The sequence below is a fragment of the Halichoerus grypus genome, chromosome 9 (genome assembly GCF_964656455.1).
Source record: "Halichoerus grypus chromosome 9, mHalGry1.hap1.1, whole genome shotgun sequence".
In the NCBI taxonomy this organism is placed as follows: domain Eukaryota; kingdom Metazoa; phylum Chordata; class Mammalia; order Carnivora; family Phocidae; genus Halichoerus; species Halichoerus grypus.
Window position 1 is genome coordinate 2901591 of NC_135720.1, and position 23473 is coordinate 2925063.

The 23473-nt window shown below is 51.0% G+C and overlaps 1 protein-coding gene across 12 annotated transcripts in view; it reads left to right on the top strand.

Moving 5' to 3' along the window:
• RPS6KA2 (ribosomal protein S6 kinase A2) overlaps positions 1 to 23473 on the top strand; it is a 344404-nt gene that overhangs the window by 250754 nt on the left and 70177 nt on the right. For 10 of the 12 annotated variants that reach the window (XM_078054474.1, XM_078054478.1, XM_078054476.1 and 7 more), the window contains 4 exons: positions 1668 to 1784; positions 9238 to 9319; positions 20169 to 20249; positions 22344 to 22423. In XM_078054474.1, the coding sequence (XP_077910600.1) occupies positions 1668 to 1784; positions 9238 to 9319; positions 20169 to 20249; positions 22344 to 22423 (360 nt within the window). Of the gene's footprint in view, positions 1 to 1667; positions 1785 to 9237; positions 9320 to 11696; positions 12128 to 20168; positions 20250 to 22343; positions 22424 to 23473 lie in introns of those variants that run through there. The other 2 variants (XM_078054484.1, XM_078054485.1) reach the window with 2 other exon arrangements.

The window sequence follows — 23473 nt, forward strand, 5'->3', positions numbered from 1 at the left end:
TAACTCCAGGGAGAAGGGGTGGTGTCCCTGAGCCCCGGGAGTGCAAACCCATCTCTAACACTTGTAGCTCTGGGCCTGACTCGGACTGAATCTCTACTTCAAAACAATTTCTTAAGGAATGAAAGAAACAATGAGAAGTCCTGAGTGCCCAGAACACAATGTGCTTGTGATTACTGGGCGCTATTTTTAGATGAGCTTTTCAGCCAGCCCATTCTGCTGTTTTTCAACACCTCGCCCAATGCCAAGATGGTAGAGCAGGGGTGAGTGCTCGGATGGAGGGGCTGGAAGGGGAGTCCCAGAGAAGCACAGCGAGGCACTGAGCAACAGTGAGCCTCTACTGTCAGGAAAAACGCCTCTTTCCCAGCTTCCCAACTTCAGATTGCTGGCATTGGGTGGATTCACCCTGTTGTAAGTGAAGTGATGCATCTGTGGGGACAGGAAGTTCTCTGACGAAAAATCGTAGTGATTTCTGTCCATGTCAATTTAAAGAACAAGGACTTTTTTTTTTTTTTTTTTTCCTACTGGGAAATCTTGCTTCTGGACTGGCAGAAAAATCTTGTCTGACTGTTTCTTCTGACCGTTAGTCTCTGGGAGACCAACGGAATGCACTTTGCATTAGCTCTGGCAAAGTATCCTTCAGGAGGGAGGAGGAGGACACACATCTGCGTTTCACAAACCACGGCCACGTAGGGAGCCTGCCAACGGCCCTTTTCAGCACAGCCCCGCTGACATTGAGACAGATCTCAGAGGTTCATTCTGCCGCACGGGTCCCATAATCATCCCTATCCCAACTTTTGCCCAAACTGTTGGACACAGAATGGATTTTGTGGAGAGCTCCTGACGAGTCCTTGAGATGAGACCAAATGACAAATATCCATGTGGAAAAGAAGCAAGCGAGAGCTCCCCTGGCCTGCTTCCTGAGAGGCACAGAGAAGGATGATGGCGTAAAGCTCTGTGATGTCCCACATGTCACAGAACCACCCCCCGCCCCGGGGAGGGTACCCTTCGTCACCAGGAAATAGAGACAGCCTGTCCCCAGACACAGGAGCCTTTGCTACTTTTTCCCGGTTTACTGCCCCAGCCCAAATCCTCTTATAATTCCTAATTAACTGAAGCTCCCAAAGTCAAGCTTTCCTTGTCTTGCCCATTCCTGACAGATTTGTTGTTGTCCCTTTGTCTATAAAGAGTAAAAACTGGGGGCGCCTGGGTGGCTCAGTCGTTAAGCGTCTGCCTTCGGATCAGGTCATGATCCCAGGGTCTTGGGATCGAGCCCCGAATCGGGCTCCCTGCTTAGCGGGGAGCCTGCTTCTCCCCTCACCCTGTCTGTGCTCTCTCTCTCTCTCAAATAAATAAAATCTTAAAAAAAAAGAATAAAAACTGCCTGCTGTGGTCATTTCTCTAGGTCTCAGCTTCGTTATTGGGCCTCTGTGCACATGGAATAATACTTTGATTTTTTATCTCCTATTAATCCGTCTCATGTAAATTTAATCCTCAGTCCGGCTGGAAGACCTTGAGGGTCGAGAAGAGATTTTCCCTGCCTTCCTTGCGGTCCTCAAAATCCATAACATGACCCAGCGTGTCGTAACTTCAGTGTGGGACGGAAGTGTGGTGAGTCCAGAGGAGCCTGCTTATGGGTGTACTCACCATGTGCCACCGCTCTCTTGCAGGAGGAAGGCGCCATCAAGGAGATCGACATCAGCCACCATGTAAAGGAAGGCTTTGAGAAGGCCGACCCTTCCCAGTTTGAACTCTTGAAAGTTCTAGGACAAGGATCCTACGGAAAGGTAAGTTGGAGCTTTGATTCCCTCTGAGTGAGTCTCACGCACTGTGGCAGGTCCCCCATCCCAAGGTGGAGAGCACTTGAATGTCGGTCGGGGGACATGAGCGATGGCTGGGTTGGCTCGTGAACATGGGAGCCGCGGCCCTGAGGCCGAGGGAGTGAGACTCATGGGCAGCCCCCCGTTTGCAGGGTCCCGTGTTCACTGCCACCCACACGCACTTTGCACGGTTACGATTCTGTCACACGCAGCTGTGCGAACCACAATCGCGTGGGCCCGTGAGAATACCCCACACCGTGGCCTTCAGAGTTCCCTAGGCCTCTACCCAACATGACCGTGAGGACGGTTCTTGACCTTGAGCCAATGCCTCTCCAAAAGCGCAGACTCAACAAGAAGGAAGAAAGCAGAGCCCTTCGCGGCCAGCATGCGACTGGCACTCGGGAGTCAGGGAGGCTGGGCCTCTCCGCCGGCCTCCTCTCCTCAGCTGTGCATTTCTCTCTCTCTGAGCCTCAGTTTCCCTCTCTACACAATGGGGATGGCATAAACCTTGTGGTTATGCTATGACTGAAGAAGCCTGGATCCCACCCAGCCGTTGTCTCAGCTGTATCTACGCACAGAATCGTGCCCTTTCTGTGTCACCGTCAAGGTGTGGTGCAGGCTGATCCCTCCCAGGATGAGAAGTGCTCGGCCCTTCTCTCGGGCCACATCCCAGTCCGGCAGGATGCCAAGGGATCCTCAGTGACGACAACGTGGGAGTTCTTCCATTGCAGTGCTGGTTCCTCCGCGTCCCCGTGTAACAGTGAGAAATCCATAGACTCTGAGGGCATGATTTCTGGAACATCGGGGCCTGAGAAGAGTGGTACAGTCCTTCCCTGGGGCACAAGCAGAACGGTGGCCTGGACCTGTAAAAGAGTCGTTTTGTGTGGAACGTGGACATTCACCAAATCTCTCCATTCTTCGGAGGACTTTGTGCCGAGATGAAATCTAGTGTCTGTTGATTTAATGCACAACTAATAATGCATTAATGATGTTCTGGAAAGTCTCTTACACACCATGAAAATTTGATTGCTTGCAAAACTTATCTTTTGGCCTGAGTATACGGTAGTCTTTCTGTTTTGTTTTCCACTTTTGTACGGCCACATGGGAAGGAGGTGTATACACTGATATATATACAAACACACTCGTTTGGAACCACACCAAATTTCCAATATTTACAATTTCGTGTCCTACAAAAATGGCTTTTTAATGTGGATCATAAGGTATTTTTGGAAGCAGGGAATGAAGACTTCAGTGTCTCACAGCGTAAGGAGCGTTACTAAAAGCATAAGGCAGAGCCTATTTATGTGGTAATGGAATAGCGGCTGTTAATTAGAAATGTCAGAAAAAAAGAGAAGACATCATTCTTTGTCTAAGAAATAGGATTTCGGAATAGAGACAAGCAAATTCACAGACACTCCCCACGTGTTGTTTCCAGAGCACATTCTCCGCCGAGTCGTCTTCGTCTGCAGTGAGGGCCCAGGCAGGGGTCCCTCCGACCTCATCGCGGGCGCCGCCCTCCACCCCTGTCTCCAGGTCCTTGGGAACAGACCCGTGGAACGACGTTTCTGAGCCTGACTGAGACACGTGTCTGGGGCTCTAGGGGTCTGTCCAGAAACTCGACTGGACAGAACCTGCCCTAGAAGGTGCCCTCCTCCAAGACCTAGGGTTCCACATGAAAGGAGAAAAGGATTTGTCAATTCCCTCCACATTTCAAATTTTGAAATTTAATTTTGCTTTAAAAGACCATTCTTTGGAAAACAAGTGAAATAACAACTGGTGTTTGGCAGACTGGTTGGCACGGTCGTCTCTGTGGCGCTCCGTGCAGTTGCTCCCAGCCTACCACACACCTGCTCTTCGCACGCGCACCGAAGCCGGCGTGCGTACAGCCCTGCAGGGAACCAGAGCACCAGAAGTGACAGCAAGAGGCAGTAACCACGCGTGCAGGTGTTCTAACCTCCCCTCACTGCTTGACTCAGGCTGAGTGTGGGGCCAGGGCCACCGGGCAGTGCCGCCCTGGCCCCGGAGCTGAAGACCAGGACTCCCGGTGGATGGGGGTTGCCCAACACACGGGACAGGGCTCTGGAAACCTCTCGGAAGTGCCCTGCGATATTTGGAGCCAACATCAGGCGCTAGAGAGCTACAGATACAAATTATATTTGTCCACGGGAGGCTTCTGTTGGGAATTTTTTATAAAAGCAAAACTAATGACGAGGGGGAAAGCGCATGTTCTAACATAGTATTTTATTCTTCATCCGTGACTAAAAACTGTATGCCCTTATGCAGAAGTCATCTTGCTTTTGCTCTCTAGAAAAAAAAGGCAAGACTAAATGTTTTCATCCTGCAGAAAGCTCCTGTTAGAGAGATTTCACTTCTTGCCTCTTCACCCAAGAGCAAAGAGAGTGAATCTGGACTCCAGCATTCCCGGGTTGTATTCACCTGTCACTGGGCTCTTCCGTTCACCTCTCCCTGGGCCCCTCTGTTCACCTGTCACTGGGCCCCTCCATTCACCTGTCCCTGGGCCTCTCTGCTCACCTGTCCCTGAGCCTCTCTGCTCACCTGTCACTGGGCCCCTCCATTCACCTATCACTGAGTTCCCTCTGTTCACCTGTCACTGGGCCCCTCCATTCACCTGTCACTGGGACCCTCCGTTCACCTGTCAATGGGCCCCTCTGTTCACATGTCACCGGGCCCCTCCATTCACATATCACTGAGTTCCCTCCATTCACCTGTCCCTGGGCCCCTCCGTTCACCCATCCCTGGGCCCCTCTGTTCACCTCTCCCTGGGCCCCTCCGTTCACCTGTCACTGGGCCCCTCCTTTCACCTATCACTGAATTCCCTCTGTTCACCTGTCACTGGGCCCCTCCATTCACCTGTTACCAGGCCCCTCCGTTCACCTGTCACTGGGCCCCTCTTGTTCACCTCTCCCTGGGCTCCTCCGTTCACCTGTCACTGGGCCCCTCCTTTCACCTATCACTGAGTTCCCTCTGTTCACCTGTCACTGGGCCCCTCCATTCATCTGTCACTGGGCCCCTCCATTCACCTGTTACTGGGCCCCTCCATTCACCTGTCACTGGGCCCCTCCGTTCACCTGTCACTGGGCCCCTCTGTTCACCTCTCCCTGGGCCCCTCCGTTCACCTGTCACTGAGTTCCCTCCGTTCACCTGTCACTGGGCCCCTCCGTTCACCTGTCACTGGGTACCTCCATTCTGTCTTTCCTCCGTGCAGCGATTGCAGATGCTGGAGATTCAGGAAGGAGTAAAATGCTGTCTCTGCCACTTGGCCTTCGCACTGATGCCTGCTTCCGACGGCAGGCTTGTCCCGGGGTCCATCAGCATGCCTTTGCTATCCCGCCCAGGGGAGGGGCCCTGATGGCTCTTCCCTCAGCTGCTGTGAATCTGCTTGTGCAGCCAGAGGACTGTTCCCTGGACAGAAGGAGCCCCAAGCCCCAGAGGATGACTCCCAGGGGCAGCATCTCTGAGGGACAGTGGGGGCTGCAGCCTGCAGGTCCCCATGCGGGACCACACGGAGGGCAGCGCGTGCTCTCCTCTCCAAGTCAGTCCTGCAAAGTGTAGGAAGCAAGTTAACTGGTTTGCAGAGCAGTTTGCTGGGAATAATGGAGAACATCTCTGGTTGCTGGTAAATTGTCAAGCCATCATGATTTCAAGGGTGTCCAGAGAGCAAAGGAAGCAGTGGTGCTTGGACAGGAGAAACAGCCTTGTCCTCAAAGAGATTTAAGCATTGAATTGGGAAAGCAGTGAAACTCTGGAAGATGTGGCACAGTGTGTTCAGGTATTCAGGCGTGTGGTGCAGACCAGGCGCTCAGGCGTGTAGTATAGACCAGGCGCTCCTTGAGAGTCTGCAGGCAGGAGAGTCCAAAAGCGATGCCATCACCCTCCTCCGCCTCCCCTTGCCTGCTCCTTGGTGTTCCTCGTGGATAAACACCAGGGATCTGTATGGGAACATTCTTTTCTTTAAAATAATACGCAGATTACAATTCCCACATTCTAAGAAGGGATCAAACCAAATAAAAACATGCCCGCCCTTGCTTTCCTATCACTTAACTGGTAGCACATAAGAATGGGTCTTTAAATATCTTCCTTTTGAGGACATTGTCCCCCTAACGTCCTCTGAAAGGGCACGGCCGCCACCCAGTCGGCTCCTGCGTTGGAGAACACTGCAGACCAATCGCGACGTTGTAGCTCTGAGAGCCGAAAAGTTCGCTGAGAGAATCAGGCAGTGGTTTTGCTGATCACGATGACACCTGAAGATCTGGGGCGATTTAGGATGACACAGCATCTGTCTCTGTGTGTCCCCACATAATGTCCTTGCATGTCACATGCTGAGCTGCTGAAGAGGAAGTCGAGAACAACATGGGGAGCCCGTTAAAGCTGAATTAGAGACGGCCACTAAGTGCTGAAATTGCTGGAATTATCCAGAATGTATTTCACTGTGTCCAAATGTGTTCCTGACCGATGCGCGTCCAGCACCAGAGGACGAGGTGTGGGGCGGTGGTCAGGAGCAGTCACCTACGGCTCGTGAGCCCAGCTCCTCGCTCGTGACCACATTCACTCGTGGCACTTAGGACCCTGTAGTTCGTGCCCTCAAGGCTCTGTTTACCTCCTGTCGGGCCCTGCTTGCCCAGGGGGTCCCTCCCGCTGTGGTTCGAGTCGTAGCCCCAGGCCCCACGCATAGTGGGGGCTTCACAATCACAGCAAGAATGGAATTTCTTCCCGTTCTTTTCAAAAATAAAAGCACTCTTTTAATAACAGATGTGTACAAATTGCCATCACTATCAATCATCTCATTTTTAAAAGCCTGAAATACAATAGAGAAAAAGGTTTGATGTGCAACGCATCATGCAAAATCTAACATCATTTGCGATACTCTTAGTGGGTGGCAGCCCCCGTGAACTCGGCTTCCGGTGTTGCCTTCAGTGGGACGGGGTTTCCACTAGTCCTCGAGCTCCTATGTCTGCCCTCATGCACGTTTCCGTGTGTGTCATGCACCCGCTCCTCATATTGCAAGAGAACAGGTGGACAAAGGGATGAAAATGCAGGCAGAAAAGATGGTTTCGATATTGCACATTTTGGAAGAGGGGTCTTATTGCTGTTGCTGGTCTTCTGGTTCTAAGAATGCCTCGTCTTGGGGCTAACCAGTAGGCTTCACTGTAAAGAGTCAGTAGGTTTACTGGCCCCAGCCGAGGCGCACAGAGGGCTTGAACAAGGAGCCACCGCGTCTTCTCTGCACCGTGACTCAGTGGCCCAGGCTGGCTCCCCCGCGGCCCCACGGCCAGGGCTCAGCTGGAGTGTTTTGCTCCAGCTCCGCAGTGCTCTGACCCCAGAGGTCCCTCTCTGCTAGAGTAACAGCTGTTTAGCCAGCAACCCCTTCCCTGCCACAGACACCCCTCCCCCTCACTCCCATGCCTTTCAGGGCGCAGCTTTCTTTCCAGGGTGCTGGGCACTGAGGCTCGGGCCCAGGCCCCTCAGGAGGGCCCCCAGCCTCTCCCACCTGCTCACTGGCTTGCTGCCCATCACCTGCATCCTGCTACTCCCCTTCGCTCACTCGCCCGCGCCAGCCGGGGACAGGGCTTGGAGACCTGAGGGGACCACAGCGTGAGCGGACACACCGCAGGGCCCATGACTTCCCGTGAGTCAGAGGACTCAACATGTCGGACACTAAAGTTTTCTCTGCACACCCCGCCTTTCTGACAACTGGGGGCAGCTCTACCTGCCCATCAGGAGGCTCGTCCCCAGCCGGACGTTCCCCCGCAGAGCCCTTGTCGCACAGGCTTGTGTCTCGTCCTGTGCATCTGTGCCCGCTGAGGGAGAGACCCCAGACTCTCTCCCTGGGAGTCTGCATCACAGCCTGCTTCATCCGGCCAACACAGAGACATGTCAAATGTGCCCCAAAGATAAATATTAACACTCAGTGACGCAATAGTCCGAATCCAATAGAAAGGGGTGATTCTACTTCTAATTGTCCGTGATTGCCTGGGCCCCTCATTCCTGGAGGCAGCACCCAGTGGGGCCGGCCTGGCCCTCTTGCCCTCATTTTTGTGTGGGCCGGGGGAGGCAAGGGGTCATTGGCATTGACCCCGATTTGTGACCTGAGAGCAGTCGGGAAGGAGCTGTCCCAGGGCCAGGACCCGCTCAGGGTCAGGAGGCAGCTGCCTGGGCTCCAGGGCACACGGTGATCCGAGGACCGACCCCATGAACCCCTGTTCCTCTGCTGGGACTTGGTGTCTTCCAGGTCACTGGAACAGACCAAGCCATGTCCTGTGGGGACGGCAGACCCTCTGCTCTGGAGACCTGCCCTCAGCCATCTTCTTCCCCTTTGCTCTCCTCCCCGAGGGGGAAGCTGTCGGTCTCTGTCCCCCATGGGTGACGCTGCAGCCCCGCCCGCCGGCCCCACACACCGGTCTCTGTCCCCCGCGGGTGACGCTGCAGCCCCGCCCGCCGGCCCCACACACCGGTCTCTGTCCCCCGCGGGAGACGCTGTAGCCCTGGAGGCATGTGCAGTGGCAGGTCTTTCTGGCTTCGAGGGTCCATGAGGCAGGCATTTTGGGGAGGGGGTGGGTCCCCGTCACCCTCGTGGTGGCCCCTGCCCTGGATAGCAAGCGTCATCCGCGTGGCGGTCTCTATCATGCCAGTGGATCTCTGCGTCTACCGTCAATGCCCCAGGGGTGTGTGTGTGTGTGTGTGTGTGTGTGTGTATTTACTCATTCTGTTCAATAGTCGTGACTGTGACCCTAAGCTCGCTCAGCTTCTCAAACAATTTTCTTTTTGGTTTTCCTTGATGTTGTACCTCAAAATGTGTTTCAAAAATGTCATTAAAGATCCACACAAGTGTCTCTAAGAGCCATTTAGAAACTAACTCTATTTAAAAAAAGAAAAAGAAAAAGAAACTCTATATAAATTTAACTCTGCTCAAAGCTAAAATTTGGGTGAAGGAAGCTCAAAATAAGAGAACCCAGATTATCTTGAGAATCAGAGTCTATTCCATGTGATTGGCAGGAACTAGCATGGTGGCCTTCCCAGCAAGGACTTACAAAGGGATATTTAGAATAAACCAAATGATCTCCCTTAAAATTTCAGAATATTATTTGTTTTTCTAAACAACTGGTCTCTTTTTTTTTTTTCCAGAAGGGTGGTAATACCTTTGCTAGAAAACGTTTAGGAGAAAGTTAGTGGTGCCAAAAACAAATGATTCTTCACACACACACATGATGCTTTTCATCACAGAGTTGCAGTCAGTTAGATGACATTTGTCCCAGCAGCCTAGATGTTGGAGGAAATTTTACGTATTTATTTTATTGGATTTTTTTCCCTAAACTCCCTTGTATATCACCTTGTCGAATCAAATAAGGACAATGAGTTCCAAGTCTTCCCAATCTCAGATGTTGCATGCTCTCTTTATCAGGTGTTCCTGGTGAGGAAGACCAAGGGATCTGATGCTGGGCAACTATATGCAATGAAAGTTCTTAAGAAAGCTACCTTGAAAGGTGAGCATTTCACGAGGGGGCTGGCTGTGTTTGAGATGCCAACTGTGGTTCGTGCTCTGCTGACTGTTTGCGTAAATACACATTCTATTTCGTATCACGTGATTTCTGAAGTTGTCTCTGAAGGAGTATATCAGACACATTACTTTCAGACTGACGATAAACAGTATAAACATTTCCCTGGACATTTAACATATTCCTGCAAAATTTCCACAATTTTCAGAGAGAAAGCCATATTGCGTAAATACCATTCTCCCACATATGTCCGGCTGTGGCGTACGATTTGGAAAAAAGCTCATCAGGGAAGAAAGCAGAAGCAGGTCGTATGGCTGCCTGTGGACCACAACTCAGCCTGAATCCTCAGTGAGACTGGATTGCTCAGTTTCAAAAAAACGTGTCAAAATAAAACCGTATCCAAGATCCCCATTCCTGGCTCGCAGTCTCATAGCCAACAGCACGGGAGAGCTGAGCACCTGCTACGCTCCGATCCCCGCCCGCTCTCCCCGTTGGTGAGGGAGGGGCTCGTCCCCTAAGCAGTGTAAGATGTCCCAGCACACACAGCGGGCCCTGGGCAGGTGCGGCAGAGTTTATTGGTCATATACACTCATCAGCCTCGGGAGGAGCAGAGGGAGGAGGGAGGAGCAGAGCCACCGAGGACAGGCTGGAGGAGGCAGGCTTTATAGTAACAAGAAGGCAAGGTGGCCCCCGGTGCCTGCGGAGGATGTGCTGGGCCTGTTTGAATCATTCTGTAAGCTGATAGGGAGCTGAAGCCTGGTGAGGACCAGATGGGGGTGTAGCTGCTCCAGCTTATCCAGGAACTGCAAGGTGGGGAGCTATCTGTCAAGGGCAAGGGGCTCTGTGAGGCTCAGAGATGTCGAGGCCGCATGTGTGTTTTTAGGTCTTAAGACAATGTCCTCAGCAAGTACATTCAGGGGGCGATACAAGGAATATAACATTCTCTGCACACACGTCACTTACTATTGGCTGGCAAATAAGATAACCAACAGTTTAGGTCAGGAAATACGTAAACCATATAAATATAGACGTGCACATCCTAGGTATTCCAAGGAGAGCAAATGTTCTTCCAAAGGAGGTTGTTCAAGGCTGGGACCTTAAATGGTTCCTTTTCCCTTTGATCACAACTGTCCCTTCTTCCCCTCAAATACGACCTCACCGTCCCCTGCCCTGGGAGGAGAGGGAGGAAAGTCGGAGTGACACTGGAACCGCTGAAAGGGAATCCGCGGCCGTGCCCCGGCTCTGGAGGTGCGAAGTCCAGTCAAGGAGCTAGACTTTGCTCTGTTAACCCGCTGCTCACCCTGCGCTCCATCAGTGTTAACCTTGAACTCTCAGCTCGTGCCAAGCACTCCAGCTCAGTGATTCACCCTGCATGGATGCACATCTCCACATTTGTTTGTAATCCAACCCAGTGTCCTTGAGAAAGTGCCCTGGGCACAGTGTTACGTGGGTCAGACAGGACAGAAAGCTGTGTCTGCAGAGCGATCATCATGGTGTTAAATGCATGAGCATCTCCGTCAGTACAGGTCCGTGCGTATATGGGCAGGTAGGAGAGACACGTCATGCTAGTAGGAAGTAGGCCAAAATGAAAACAGTCTCAAGATTACCAGTAACTTTTATTTTCCTCCCTATACTCTATATTTTAAGTTCTCAACAAAAATAAAACATGTTTGACTTTTTATAATGTAAAGTTATTTGTAAAATACTCTGGAGCATGTGCTTGATGATGTAAAATTGTATTTATGCGTGAGAATGAGCCATATAAGTGTAAAAGAATAGGAAGATTTCCCATGTCCTTGTGCTTCTTTAAAAGCTGTCTTTCAAACAAAACATTATTTGACATCCTTTACTGTTTCAGCTTTCCATAATGGTCCACCACGAAAGAATAGATTTTTTTCCAGAAATGCAATTGACATTTATTTTCTTAAGAGACAATAAAAAGGTGGTATATGTATATACAATGGAGTATTAGGCAGTCATCAAAAAAATGAAATCTTGCCATTTGCAATGACATGGACGGAACTAGAGGGTATTATGCTGAGCGAAATAAGTCAGTCAGAGAAAGACAAGTATCATAAGATCTCACTGATATGTGGAATTTAAGAAACAAAACAGAGGACCATAGGGGAAGAGAGGAAAAAATAAAACAAGATGAAATCAGAGAGGGAGACAAACCATAAGAGACTCTTAATCTCAGGAAACACACTGAGGGTCACTAGAGGGGAGGGGAGTGGGGAGATGGGGTAACTGGGTGATGGGCATTAAGGAGGGCATGTGATGGAATGAACACTGGGTGTTATACGCAACTGATGAGTCACTAAACTCTACCTCTGAAACTAATAATACATTATATGTTAATTAATTGAATTCAAATTAAGAATTTTTAAAAAGAAAGTAAAAAGATTTACAAAACAGTGCTTCGAGTCGTTGGAGGACCGAGTATGTGCAGGAAGGAGGCCAGGTGTCTGTGCACCAGAGGGAGAGGGCGCCGAGGCCCTCTGAGCCTCCCTCCTTCCCCACTCGTGGAAGAAGAGGCTTGGCCCAAAGGATTACTGAAATCCGCGTGAGCTCCACCACCTCTGCATTCCACGAGCCCGAGTGTTTCAGATCCTCTCCACCTTCACGTGGGCCCCGGTTTGCAAGCTGATTAGTCATCCCGCAGAGTGTTCGAGAGAGACAAGGAATGCACGGTGACCGTGGGGTGACGCTCCCCACTCACCAGCGACACCCGAAAGTACAGACAACCCCCCAGAGCGGAAATGCGAGGAATTCGAATAGTGAAATCACACTGAGAAGGTAAACATGGAAAGGGGGCGGAGGACTTGCGGGAATTGTCATAAAACTCCAGATTGTTTCTCAAAAACACGGGTGACTGTCGTGTGTGCAGAAGAGAGAATTGTTGTCAGTGACATTCCAGATAACTTGACAGCAGGATAATGGTTTCTGACAGCTCTCTTTTATCTTTACATACCTTTGGAGCTGTCCGGCACCTGCCCCTTTCTTTAAGGAGGCGGCACATCAATCATAAGGGAAATGTCAACTGCTCAACATCTGAGGGTGTGACGAGCTGGCCGCCCCCCTCCCCAGCCCCCGCCTTGTCTTCCAGCACCTCCTCCCGCCTTGCAGGGCAGGGCTGCTTGCTTCCTCCTGCCTTAAGGACCCTTTGCAAATGTTTCCCTTCTTTCCTAACTCTGCATTCAGTCCTCAACACTGAGTTGTTCCAGTAATAATTCCATATAAAGCATTCCAAACATCACGAGTCCAAAGGCTGATGCCCCATTCGTGTTGTAAGGGAATGGGGCTCAAATGACCATAAACATGGTCCCAAGCATGAGACCAGGAATGAAGACAGCCTGGTCTCCATCCCCTGGTTAGTGAGTCGGCAAGTAGGGACCGCCGCCCATGTTAATAACAGTGGCTCCCAAGAGTGGCCCCAGCTGGAATCACCTGCGAGACTTCCACGGCTTCTGCTGCCGGGGGCCACCCCCGAGGTTCTGGGTCGGTTGGTCTGGTTGGGTGTCAACACGAGAAGGGAGAGGACCCCAATACTGCGGTCGGGAGCACACATCTGGGCCCTGGGGCGCATCTTGCTTCACCTCTGCGGGCCGTGTCGCGGTGGGGAGCCTCTCCCTCCTACTTAGAATGGGGTGATGCCCGTGAGAGTACCTGCCTCGTGGTGTTGCTGACGTGAGAAATACCTCCACGGTGTGCATCAGGTGGTGCAGGCCCGGCGAAGGCCAGGGTCAGCTGTCCTCAGCCCTGCTCCTTTTTTCCATGAAACCTGGAGATGCGTTAGGGCTTTTCCTGTCTAGATTTGGGTAGGTCTGATTGCGTGCAGGAGTGAGGAGGGAGGTTGGACATTAATTGCCGTCTGGTTAGAAAGAATCTCGTCTTCCTCCGGCCCCAGGGTCTGTAGCTACCACCACGTTCGTTAATTGCCACGAAGGACCGGAAGCTGCCCAGGGGCCCAAACACACGGCCCGCGGCAGAGCTCCTGGTTAGCGCTCTCTCCTTTCCCCGGGCCATCCTCCACTGCGTGGAAGGGCTTCCTGCATGAAAGAGTTCTTCTTTGCAATGGCAGTTTCCTGATAGGACTTCACCTGTGTTTTCATGCAGAACTCATTTTTCAACCATCTTCCCTATAAGTCAACTTTCTAAGCCCAAAGGTGGGCATTCCCTGCTTTGAAGGAAATGAGTGTTATTCTGTCCTGCCCTATTGATTCTAAAGGGAAAAATACATTATTCTGGCAAAATCTCTTTGTTGAGCAAGTTCCGTGACTCCTGGCCAGTTATGGTTATGGCAAATGTGTTTGTCGGCAGGGGTGGGAGGGCCGCCAGCCACGAGGACAGAGGCCGTGGGGACCTGGCCGCTTCCAAGCTCGTCAGATCGCTGACTGGGGCTGTTCTGCTCATCGTTCGTCCTTCCTTTATGACGTAGAACTCTGATGACATCCCCGGGACTGTCAGCAGATGGGCCGGGAGCGCTGGGTGTGCGGTGGCCGGGGTGGACACACACGGTTACATTCATCCTGATTACGGCGTTTGAGCTAGTTCCCTGTCTGACTCAGGACAGGTGGCCTCAGACCTCAGAACGCTATTTCCCGCACTGTTATATTGATTCTTTTTCTCTTACACTGATACGATTCATTCTAAGACACTGACTTGCTCAGAAACAGCTTCAATTAATGCCTTAGTTTGAACAGATTTTATTTCCAGGCAAATTCATGAATGTCATTTGGTTCACATTTGGAGAATTGCCAATTCCAGGGGTGGGGGGTTAGGAAGGTGGGGAGGAGAGTAAAGCAAGTTGCAAGCACACATTCTAAGCGCCCCTCCTGGTGTCATGGTCCTCACTAAGGCACAGAGCAGTGACGCCCTCACCATCGTCCCATGGTTTGCAGCTGTGGAATCCGGTGCTCCTCCCGTGATAGCAGGCGTCAGGGACCCGGCCTGTCCCCTCACATACCCAGGCTGTCATTTCCATATCAGGAAGCCACGGCCGGCCAGTTGTCCTTAGGGCTTTCAGGATTCAGGGGTGATTTCCCAGCACATGGTCTGGGACAAAAAGTAAAATGACAATGACTCCCCCTTACACTTCCCTTGCTTGTCTGTCTCGGGCCTCCTGGAGGCCCCCTGTACCTTAGATAAACATCATCCGTAGGGAACAGGCACGTTATCCTACAGTGCCTGTGTACTTTGGGGTCCTTCGTCTGTTTGTTCCTACCAGGACTGTTTCTTGGCTTGTAGATAGGTTATAAAGTAGGAAATAGATGACTGTCCCTCCTTGTCATCGTAATGCCTGTGCAGTGTAAATGCGGAAGAGAAACGGGCTGGGGATTCATCCACAAAAAGAGTCTTTAGTCAAGAAGTGACTTAAGTAACCATGTCCCCCTCTCTTTAAATAACCTGGTATAGAGAAAAAGACAAATCTTGTGGAGTGAGGCCTTGTATGGTAACCAACATGGTTACCATTTTTTTATTTTTATCATTTATAGTTTTCTTCCTTTCTTTTTTCTCTGGACTAAAGAATGGTACAGAGTTTTGGCTGGCAAACACGAGCAACACAACGTCTCACGGGAGGCCACTTTTTGCTATGAATTTGACCTTTGAAGATTAAAATGTATTGTGTGAGGACAGATTTTAGTCTGCATCCAGAAGACGGCTTGGGGTATAATTTCAGACCCAGTGAGTTTTTGTGGGCAAGGGAAGGAAGCAGTGAGGAGTGGTCACAGCACTGAGCCGATCCTGAGCTCACCTCCCACCTGTGCGTGGACTCCCATCCTACTCGAGCATTTCCGACTAGCGCTCTCAGACTGGACTGGCCATTTCTTGGGGAGTCCGGAAACTTGTAGGAGGGTGGGGAGGGAGGTTGAACACCTCTCCACTCCAAGGTGCCAAGCCATTAAGCTGGCCGGCAAAAACAGGCCTTGCATTTTGGTTTCTCACTTGACAGGACATCTCAAAGGACTATGGGTTTTGAGATATTCTGTTACTATGGAAAGGGGCATTTGCCACCTTTTTAACTCCTAAAACTCCAGAACAGGCCAAGTGGTTGAGTAAACAAATTAACAAGTTGGAATGTCTTAAACTTTAAATTCTTCATGAGCACAAAGGAGTAGATACATCTAAAGTTGTCTAAAGGAGTGTGTTGCTTGGAAGTCATGAAGATGGTGGTAATTGCACAATGCACCTCCTCCCCGGTTTTCCTGGGAAGGAAACCGTGCCCTTCACCGTAGGGGAATTTTTGGGCATCTCCACATTCATCTTAGTGCTTGCGGCTGCCACAGGCCATGATGGCTGAAGGACACATGAAGGTCACAGCTGGCCCCAGGGGATGCCGATGGCCGTACAGACCAAAGCCAGTCGTGAAAACCACGTCCCCCTAATCCTCCACGTTGCAGGGCAGCCACAATTATAGGGTTGGTTTGAAATACAAAAAGTCTTCATTTATCCCCAATACATATGGTTTATTAATCTCAAAATAGCTTAGAACATTTTTCTTTTTACATCCGTAGTAGCAAGCCCCACTCAATTCCAGACTCACGTGTCAAATACCAGGAATAAAAGTCCCAGGGAGATAACGTGGCCTGACCCCAGGTTCTGCGCCAGCCTAGAACCACCCAGCCAGACGGCTGCTGGCGTTTCGCTCCTGCCGGCATCATGGTCTCTAGTCTCAGCTCGCGACGTCTCTCCCAGGTTCTGTGACTCACTGACACCGTAGCAATGCAGGGATGGAGGAAGCACCTCTCTGGGCTTTCTTTTTTATGCGTCTAGGTCTTAGGAATCAAAATCCCCCGGCACTTGAGCTGTCCCAGAGGCAGCCTGGAGACTGCACCAGGCGGCGACGCGTTTGCTGTCCATGCCCAGGTCTGTCTTCGTGCCAGGACGCTCCGTGGCTGCATCACGTGGCCGAGCCGCCGGCCCAGGCCTTTCCAGCCATCCCGGGCTCCGGCCCGAGGGCGACCAGCGGGGCGGGGAGAGGCGTCGGGGAGGGCGGGGCGTGGGCTCTGCTCGGCTGGACAGAATCCGCAGACCTGGGGAGCGATGGGCCCCCGCACATGGTCTCACGGCCGGGGGGCACCGCTCTATGGAACCACTGCCCTGCGGGTTCCCGGACACGGATGGTCGGGGACGCCGTGTCAACGCTGACGAAACCGTGCCCCGTGTGAACACAGCCTGTCTCCTGGCACCTGGGGAGGAGCTGTGCACACCTCGGAGTTGCTGTCATCGCGTGTGAGTGTGGACGCGTCTCCCCAGCTGAGCTGTTAGCTCTGTCTCTACGATCACTCAGGGCTCCTGCATTTACGGAGCCTCCTGGCCCTCGTCCTGTTTGCCCCACACATCCTCTACGTGCTTTGCTGGCCTTTTAACGTTACAATCTCTCGGATGGCCGGTCTGTGGACATTTGTAAGTCAATCTCTCCCTCTTCCCTGTGCAATGTCTCCATTGTTTTTATGAGACAGATCCCCCCGGACGTCAGATGGCCATTCCTCTTTGTTATCATTTTCATGGACTGATTTTTTTTTAACACTTAACTCTTTAATAGATCTGGGATTTATTTTTGTGTGAAATGTAGGGAGGAAATTTGTTTTCTGCTATAACTTAACAGTTCCTTGGAAATTTAAATGTAAGATCTTTTTCTAATTTTTTCACCAGGCTTCTTAAGGCCTCTGGTTTCCATTACCAACACAGAATTCGGATATATGACTAAACAGTCTCCCTCACGCCAAACAGGTCTAAGACAATGGTAAGATCAATCCTATTTAGAGGATTTTTAGATGCTCTGAACCAGCGTTGAGGACTAAGCCTTGCGAGGAGATGCTAGGTGGGTGTAGGAATGCGGTGGCCCCTTTCCTTAGCGACTCTGCTTCCCCGGATCTTGTCGGGGGACGGTGGATGGAACAGAGACTTCTCCCAGAGGAGCACGCACCTCAGGGGACAGAAGACTGCCGCCCCGTGGCCCTGTCAGCGTGGCCCGCTCCGCTGAGGTAAAGACACCCCAGGAGGCTGGCCGGATGCAGCGCTGAGCTCCTCGCTGTGAGGAGGCAGCCCAGGCCTGGGGCGTGGTGACAGGTGTAGGTGCACACGGCAGGTGGCTTAGAAAGGCTTCTAACTGCATTAGGGACAGTCACTCACGGGATGTGCCTGCAGCTGATGGCTCTGCCCTCCCCGCGGTGTCTCTCCTGCTTCCCCAGACCCTGTCCCGGCTCCCGCACATACGGAGAGGCCTCCGGGGGCGCCCCTCACTGCCGTCTCTGCACACGGCTCCCCGACTCTTACTCGCTGGCGGCAGTCGGCAGCTTTGCCTGGTCGTGCCGCACGGAGGAGAGCGACACACAGTGGACAGGGAGTGGGCAGGAGGAGAAGGAAACTCCAGGCCCGGCGGGGAGAGCTGTGCCTTCACCGTCCAGAGGTCCCGTTTCTGAGGAGCAGGGGGACAGCCCTGTCCCGGGGTCAGCGTCTCCTGGCCTCACGGGGAGCCCGTGCTCTGCTGTCGGCACCTTCACCTCTGCGTCCTGCGGCCCGCCTTCTGTTTACGTGGGAGACAGAGAGGACACTGAGCGAAGCCTAGCTCACCCGACGGTGACTCACAAATGAGAAGCAGGAAGGCAAGACTAAAGTCTGCACCGCAACCTCCTAAAAGGCTTGCACGCAATGAGCACGCCCACAGAGGGGAACAGGATCTGAAACTCGGGGCTCAGGGCTCAGCGGTGCGAGGCTGCATTAACTAAAACGCCCAGCGACCGGCTTCACTGTGAGCGCCATGCTCCACTCAGTTCCTGGGGCGACGGTCCCCACACGCGGCTCTTGCTCACAGCTCGTTTCCAGCCAACGCCGCTTTGTGTCTCCTTTGTGTCCCGGGGGTCTGTGTTCTCCTCGAGGCTGGAGTCTGTTTCCAGCAGGGACGGTGCACCCCACCCCGGCGGGCCGCGCCCCCAACCGGCCTGGCCTGGAGCCCCGCTTCTCTCTGCGGCAAGCCTCGTCTGCTCTCCGTGAATGCAGGGCACATTGTGTTTATCTGTTCATCATTGACAGGCGCTCGGTTCTTTCCACCTGTGGGCTGTTGTGAGTAATGCGGCTGTGAACATGCGTGTGCAGGGACCTGTGTGAGTTCCCGTCTTCAGTTCTTTGGGGTGTAAACTAGGAGTGGAATTGCTGGGTCACATAGCAGTTCTGCGTTTAACTTTTGAGGAGCAGGCACTTTGTTTTCCAGAGACTGCGCCATCCTACGTTCGACCAGCTTCTGCACAAGTGTTCTGACTGCTTGCTCCATCCTCCCCAATGCTTGTCATTTCCCCCTTTATTTATTACAGTCATTCTTTGGGAAGCATTTCCCAAATAAAACTTTAAAAGTATGCATCACAAAGCCAAAATAGGGATGGATTAAATGCTTGTCCGGTAATGCAATATTTATACTGGTCCCTGGTAGGAATATTGGAGGAGATTTTCTCCCTCTGCTCACATGGGGTGGTACAAAGTCATTGCCCTTGGTGAGTCAATTTGCTTGTGGGAATCTTGGAGTTATTCTTATTCTCAAGCAGTGATCCTATTTGGCTTGTTTATTTTTGCCTTAAAACTAACTCCATCTATATTCTCAGATGGCTACATTTTGGACAATGTCAGCATCGAAAAGAATAATGATGTCATTGGTTAAAACACACTGATTTTTAAAAAAATCCCTAATGCCTACTTATCCTCAGGGACAGAGAGAAGCAATCTTCCTCTTGATTTCCAGTTCGTCAGAAATGAGAAGATCCCCATTTTGCAGCCCTAAATGACTCAAGCAAGGATCATTCATATGCATATGCTAACACTCTTGGATGAAGGAGTATTAGGGGCCCACAGCTCACTTGTTTTAGAAGAAAATGCTTTATGACCTGGTAATTTCTTTAACCAGAATGGCATCACCTTCTCTATCAAATACCACCCTGCAGGTTACTTATTACTTACAAAGGGACATGCCGGTCCTTACAGTAAGAGACTGAGGACTTGGCACTTTAATCACATCATCAAATTTAGCATCACCTAGAGAGCGTCCCGCAGCACAGCTCAGCTGCTGCAATCAGAGGTACACAGCACCACCATTTGCTGAAAATGTTTAGCCTGCATCTTATAAAGCCTCCAGATCTAACCTCAATTTGCAAGAAATAAAGAAGTTAGAGCCACCAGTTAAGCAACAATCAGACAAACCCAGAATATGGAACAATCTACAAGAAACTGGCCTGGCCTGACCAAAAAGTCCACAAAATATGAAGAAGAAAAAAAAAAAACCAACCCAAACTGTGGGACCATTCTATTCTAGAATAAAGAAATGTAACAACCAAACGGAATGTGTGAACCTTGACTGGCTCCCACATTGGGAAAACTAACAGCTGTAAATGACATGGTGGGGGGTGTTGACCATGGATTGGGTATTAGATGACATTGTGGAATGATTGTTAATTTCCTAGAGGTGACAGTTGTCTCAGGGGTTCTGTAAGAGCCTGTCCTTACTCCTAGGAAATGCTGCTTGCAAACACAGCTAGGAGTCAAGTATCACAGTGTCCATGATTTTGTGTCAGAATTTTGGCTACAATGTATGTACGTGTGAAGAGAGAGACACACAGAGACAGAGAAAGACCCAGAAGGAAAGCACGTGTTCAGAAAGCCCACAGCTGTTGACTCTAGGTGGATGATTTAAGGGTGATCATTATCCTACTGTTTCAACTTTTGTGTCTGCTTGAAAATTGTTGTAACAAAACACTGGGGGAGGTTGTTTGTAGCTAATGTTTTATGTTCCCTGTTCTCTAGAACCCCATTTCTCCCTCCTGAAAGCCTTTGTTTTTCTGTTTTGCAGTTCGGGACCGAGTCAGGTCGAAGATGGAGAGAGACATTTTGGCAGAAGTGAATCACCCTTTCATTGTAAAGCTTCATTATGGTAAATAGAGTAAAACATAACCTACTTTTGAGAGGACCTAAGCAACCTTCCCCAAATCCAAGGAAAATGAAACAGCACTGGGTCAGGAGAAGAGCCCTCCCTGTCACGGGGCCTGGCCTGTAGGGTGTGGGGCTGTCTTCCCTCTGCAGCCCCATGATCTCTTCTGCATTTTTCCGCTCTGAGGGAGCAAGATGCCCTGTTTTAACCAGAGACTAAAGTGAGGGGGCTATACTTTGTTACTAATTAAATTATCATCATTGATAAAGTAGTAAAAAAATAAATAAAAGGTCTCTTGGTCTAGATTGGGGTGAATCTGTGACATATTTTTGTGTTGTTTTAGAAGAAAATGCTTTATGACCCAGTAATTGCTTTAACCAGAATGGCATCACCTTCTCTATTTTAAGTGAATACTATGTTTCAAGCATTTTAAAGAGAGTAGCTCATTGAACCCTCAAAACTTTCTGTCAAGGGAGGTTACTGTTTCTGTTTCCTGGAAGAGAAATGAGACACAATCAAATAAGAGTGATTCTGGTGGCCACATGCGTGCGGCACCCACAAACTCCTCTGAGTTGGCTTTCTATCGTTTCCCTCCTCGGGGAAGCAGTAAGTGAAGTCTTCAAACTAAAAATAATGAAAGAGAGGCGCCAGACGGCATTAACTCTTACTGCCCTACCGAATAATTAATATGAGGGAAATATAGAAGAAAAAAAAAAAAACCCTACCTTGTTGGTTTCACACACCTTGCCGGGTGTGGGGGTTGTCCGAGACATTTCCACAAATCAGGATGAAGCAAAGGTGTAAGCCGTGCTCAGAGGTAGGAGGGCAGAGGCTTCTCGCTCTTTGCTGGTTACCTTCTGATATTTCTCAGAAAACACTTCAGTCTCGTGTAGAAAGTGTGTGGCTTATGCTTTCAAAGCCAGTAGGAGTGACAGTGGCTGTGAATTTGCTGGGAGGCTCGGTGGCCACAGGCAGGTGCCCGAGCTCTGTCCTGCAGCCGCCCAGGGAGGCCGACCCGACCTCCCCCTCTCACAGCTGCCTGTGCCCCCGCTGTCAGATCCAGTCCCATGTGTCACTTTAGCTGGTTTCCAGGGGGTTCTCTGAAGAAGAAACAGCATCTTTCAAGGATTTCTAAATGTGTCTTCCATGTCAGCTCTGTGGCTGATCAAAAGATACTTGTTCTCCTTCTGCCTGTCAAGCCCTAGGAGAGAGGATTGAATCCATACTTCACTTTATATGAGTCTGACAAGGATTTTTTAGTGAGAGGCTGTTTCTGAAACCCTAACACGTATCATGTTTCTAGTATTTTCTTTTAGAAAATAAAAAGTTTTCAAGTAAGCAGGGATATCAGGACCCCCTGCAGCCACACTTCCTAGGTATGTAAGATAGATGCCAAGTGATAGATCATCAATCACATCGAACTGAGAATCAAGAGTCAATGGTGATTGGTTTCTCTTGACCCTCACATGCACACTCAGCCCCCTTTGGAGCAAGGCACGCCTGGCTAAATGGTGGGCAAGACCGGAAGTATAAACAGCAGGCCCATAATTATAGTTCATGGTGATCAAACCTAGAACATGGGCCCCATTTGCCATGATGTACGATGCATGGGGCCGACCGGTCACCAACACCTCATGAAAGAAGGGGTCAAATGATGGGTTGCCTTGACCTGGCGCTGTACAGAATGCAGCTCCATGAAGGAAAGGAGGCTTGCCCACACCGGTCAGAGCCATCATCCGGCTCCTCACCGAACACCTCACCGTGGTGCCCAGAGCCCAGCGTGGGTAGTGGTGATAGAGCAGGTTGGAACCTGCAGATATGGGCCTCCATGTATTTTCCATCCCCTCTGTGATTAAAAAAGGAAGGGGGGACCAAAGGAGAGGAGAAGAAAGAAGAGAGGTGACCCTCTAGACTCTTAATAAAAGTGGGGGACACAGACAGACTCATTCCTGCCGACCCTTTCCTGGAGTTCTGCCCAACAAGGCCCTCCCCCCTCTCCCCTGCGGCCCGGCTCCAGCCCTGTTTCTGGAATGTCCGGCACTGCAGCCCGCTTGTGTCCTCAGACCCCTGGGATGCCAACCCTCTCTCCTTCCACAGCCTTTCAGACGGAAGGAAAGCTCTACCTGATCCTGGACTTCCTGCGGGGAGGGGACCTCTTCAGCCGGCTCTCCAAAGAGGTACGCAGGGCAAAGAGGGATGGCGAGCTCTCGAGGGAGGTCTGTGTGTGGTGTGCGTGCTGCAATTGTGTACAAATGGTGTGAATGCCGTCAGTATGTGTGAGAGTGTATGTGAGTGTGTGTGTGGTATGTGTGCTGTGAGTGTGTGTGAGAGTGTGTGTGTGGTGTGCATACTGTGAGAGAGAGTGTGGTGTGCATGCTGTGAGTGTGTGCGTGTGGTGTGCATACTGTGTGTGTGAGAGAGTGTGGTGTGCATGCTGTGAGTGTGTGCGTGTGGTGTGCATGCTGTGAGAGAGAGAGAGTGTGGTGTGCATGCTGTGAGTGTGTGCGTGTGGTGTGCACACTGTGTGTGTGAGAGAGTGTGGTGTGCATACTGTGAGAGAGAGAGAGTGTGGTGTGCATACTGTGTGTGTGAGAGAGTGTGGTGTGCATGCTGTGAGTGTGTGCGTGTGGTGTGCATACTGTGAGAGAGAGAGAGTGTGGTGTGCATGCTGTGAGTGTGTGCATGTGGTGTGCATACTGCATGTGTGAGAGAGTGTGGTGTGCATGCTGTGAGTGTGTGCATGTGGTGTGCATACTGCGTGTGTGAGAGTATGGTGTGCATGCTGTGTGTGCATGTGGTGTGCATACTGTGTGTGAGAGAGAGTGTGGTGTGCATGCTGTGAGTGTGTGCGTGTGGTGTGCATACTGCCTGTGTGAGAGAGTGTGGTGTGCATGCTGTGAGTGTGTGCATGTGGTGTGCATACTGCGTGTGTGAGAGTATGGTGTGCATGCTGTGTGTGCATGTGGTGTGCATACTGTGTGTGAGAGAGAGTGTGGTGTGCATGCTGTGAGTGTGTGCGTGTGGTGTGCATACTGCGTGTGTGAGAGAGTGTGGTGTGCATGCTGTGAGTGTGTGCATGTGGTGTGCATACTGCGTGTGTGAGAGTATGGTGTGCATGCTGTGTGTGCATGTGGTGTGCATACTGTGTGTGAGAGAGAGTGTGGTGTGCATGCTGTGAGTGTGTGCGTGTGGTGTGCATACTGCCTGTGTGAGAGAGTGTGGTGTGC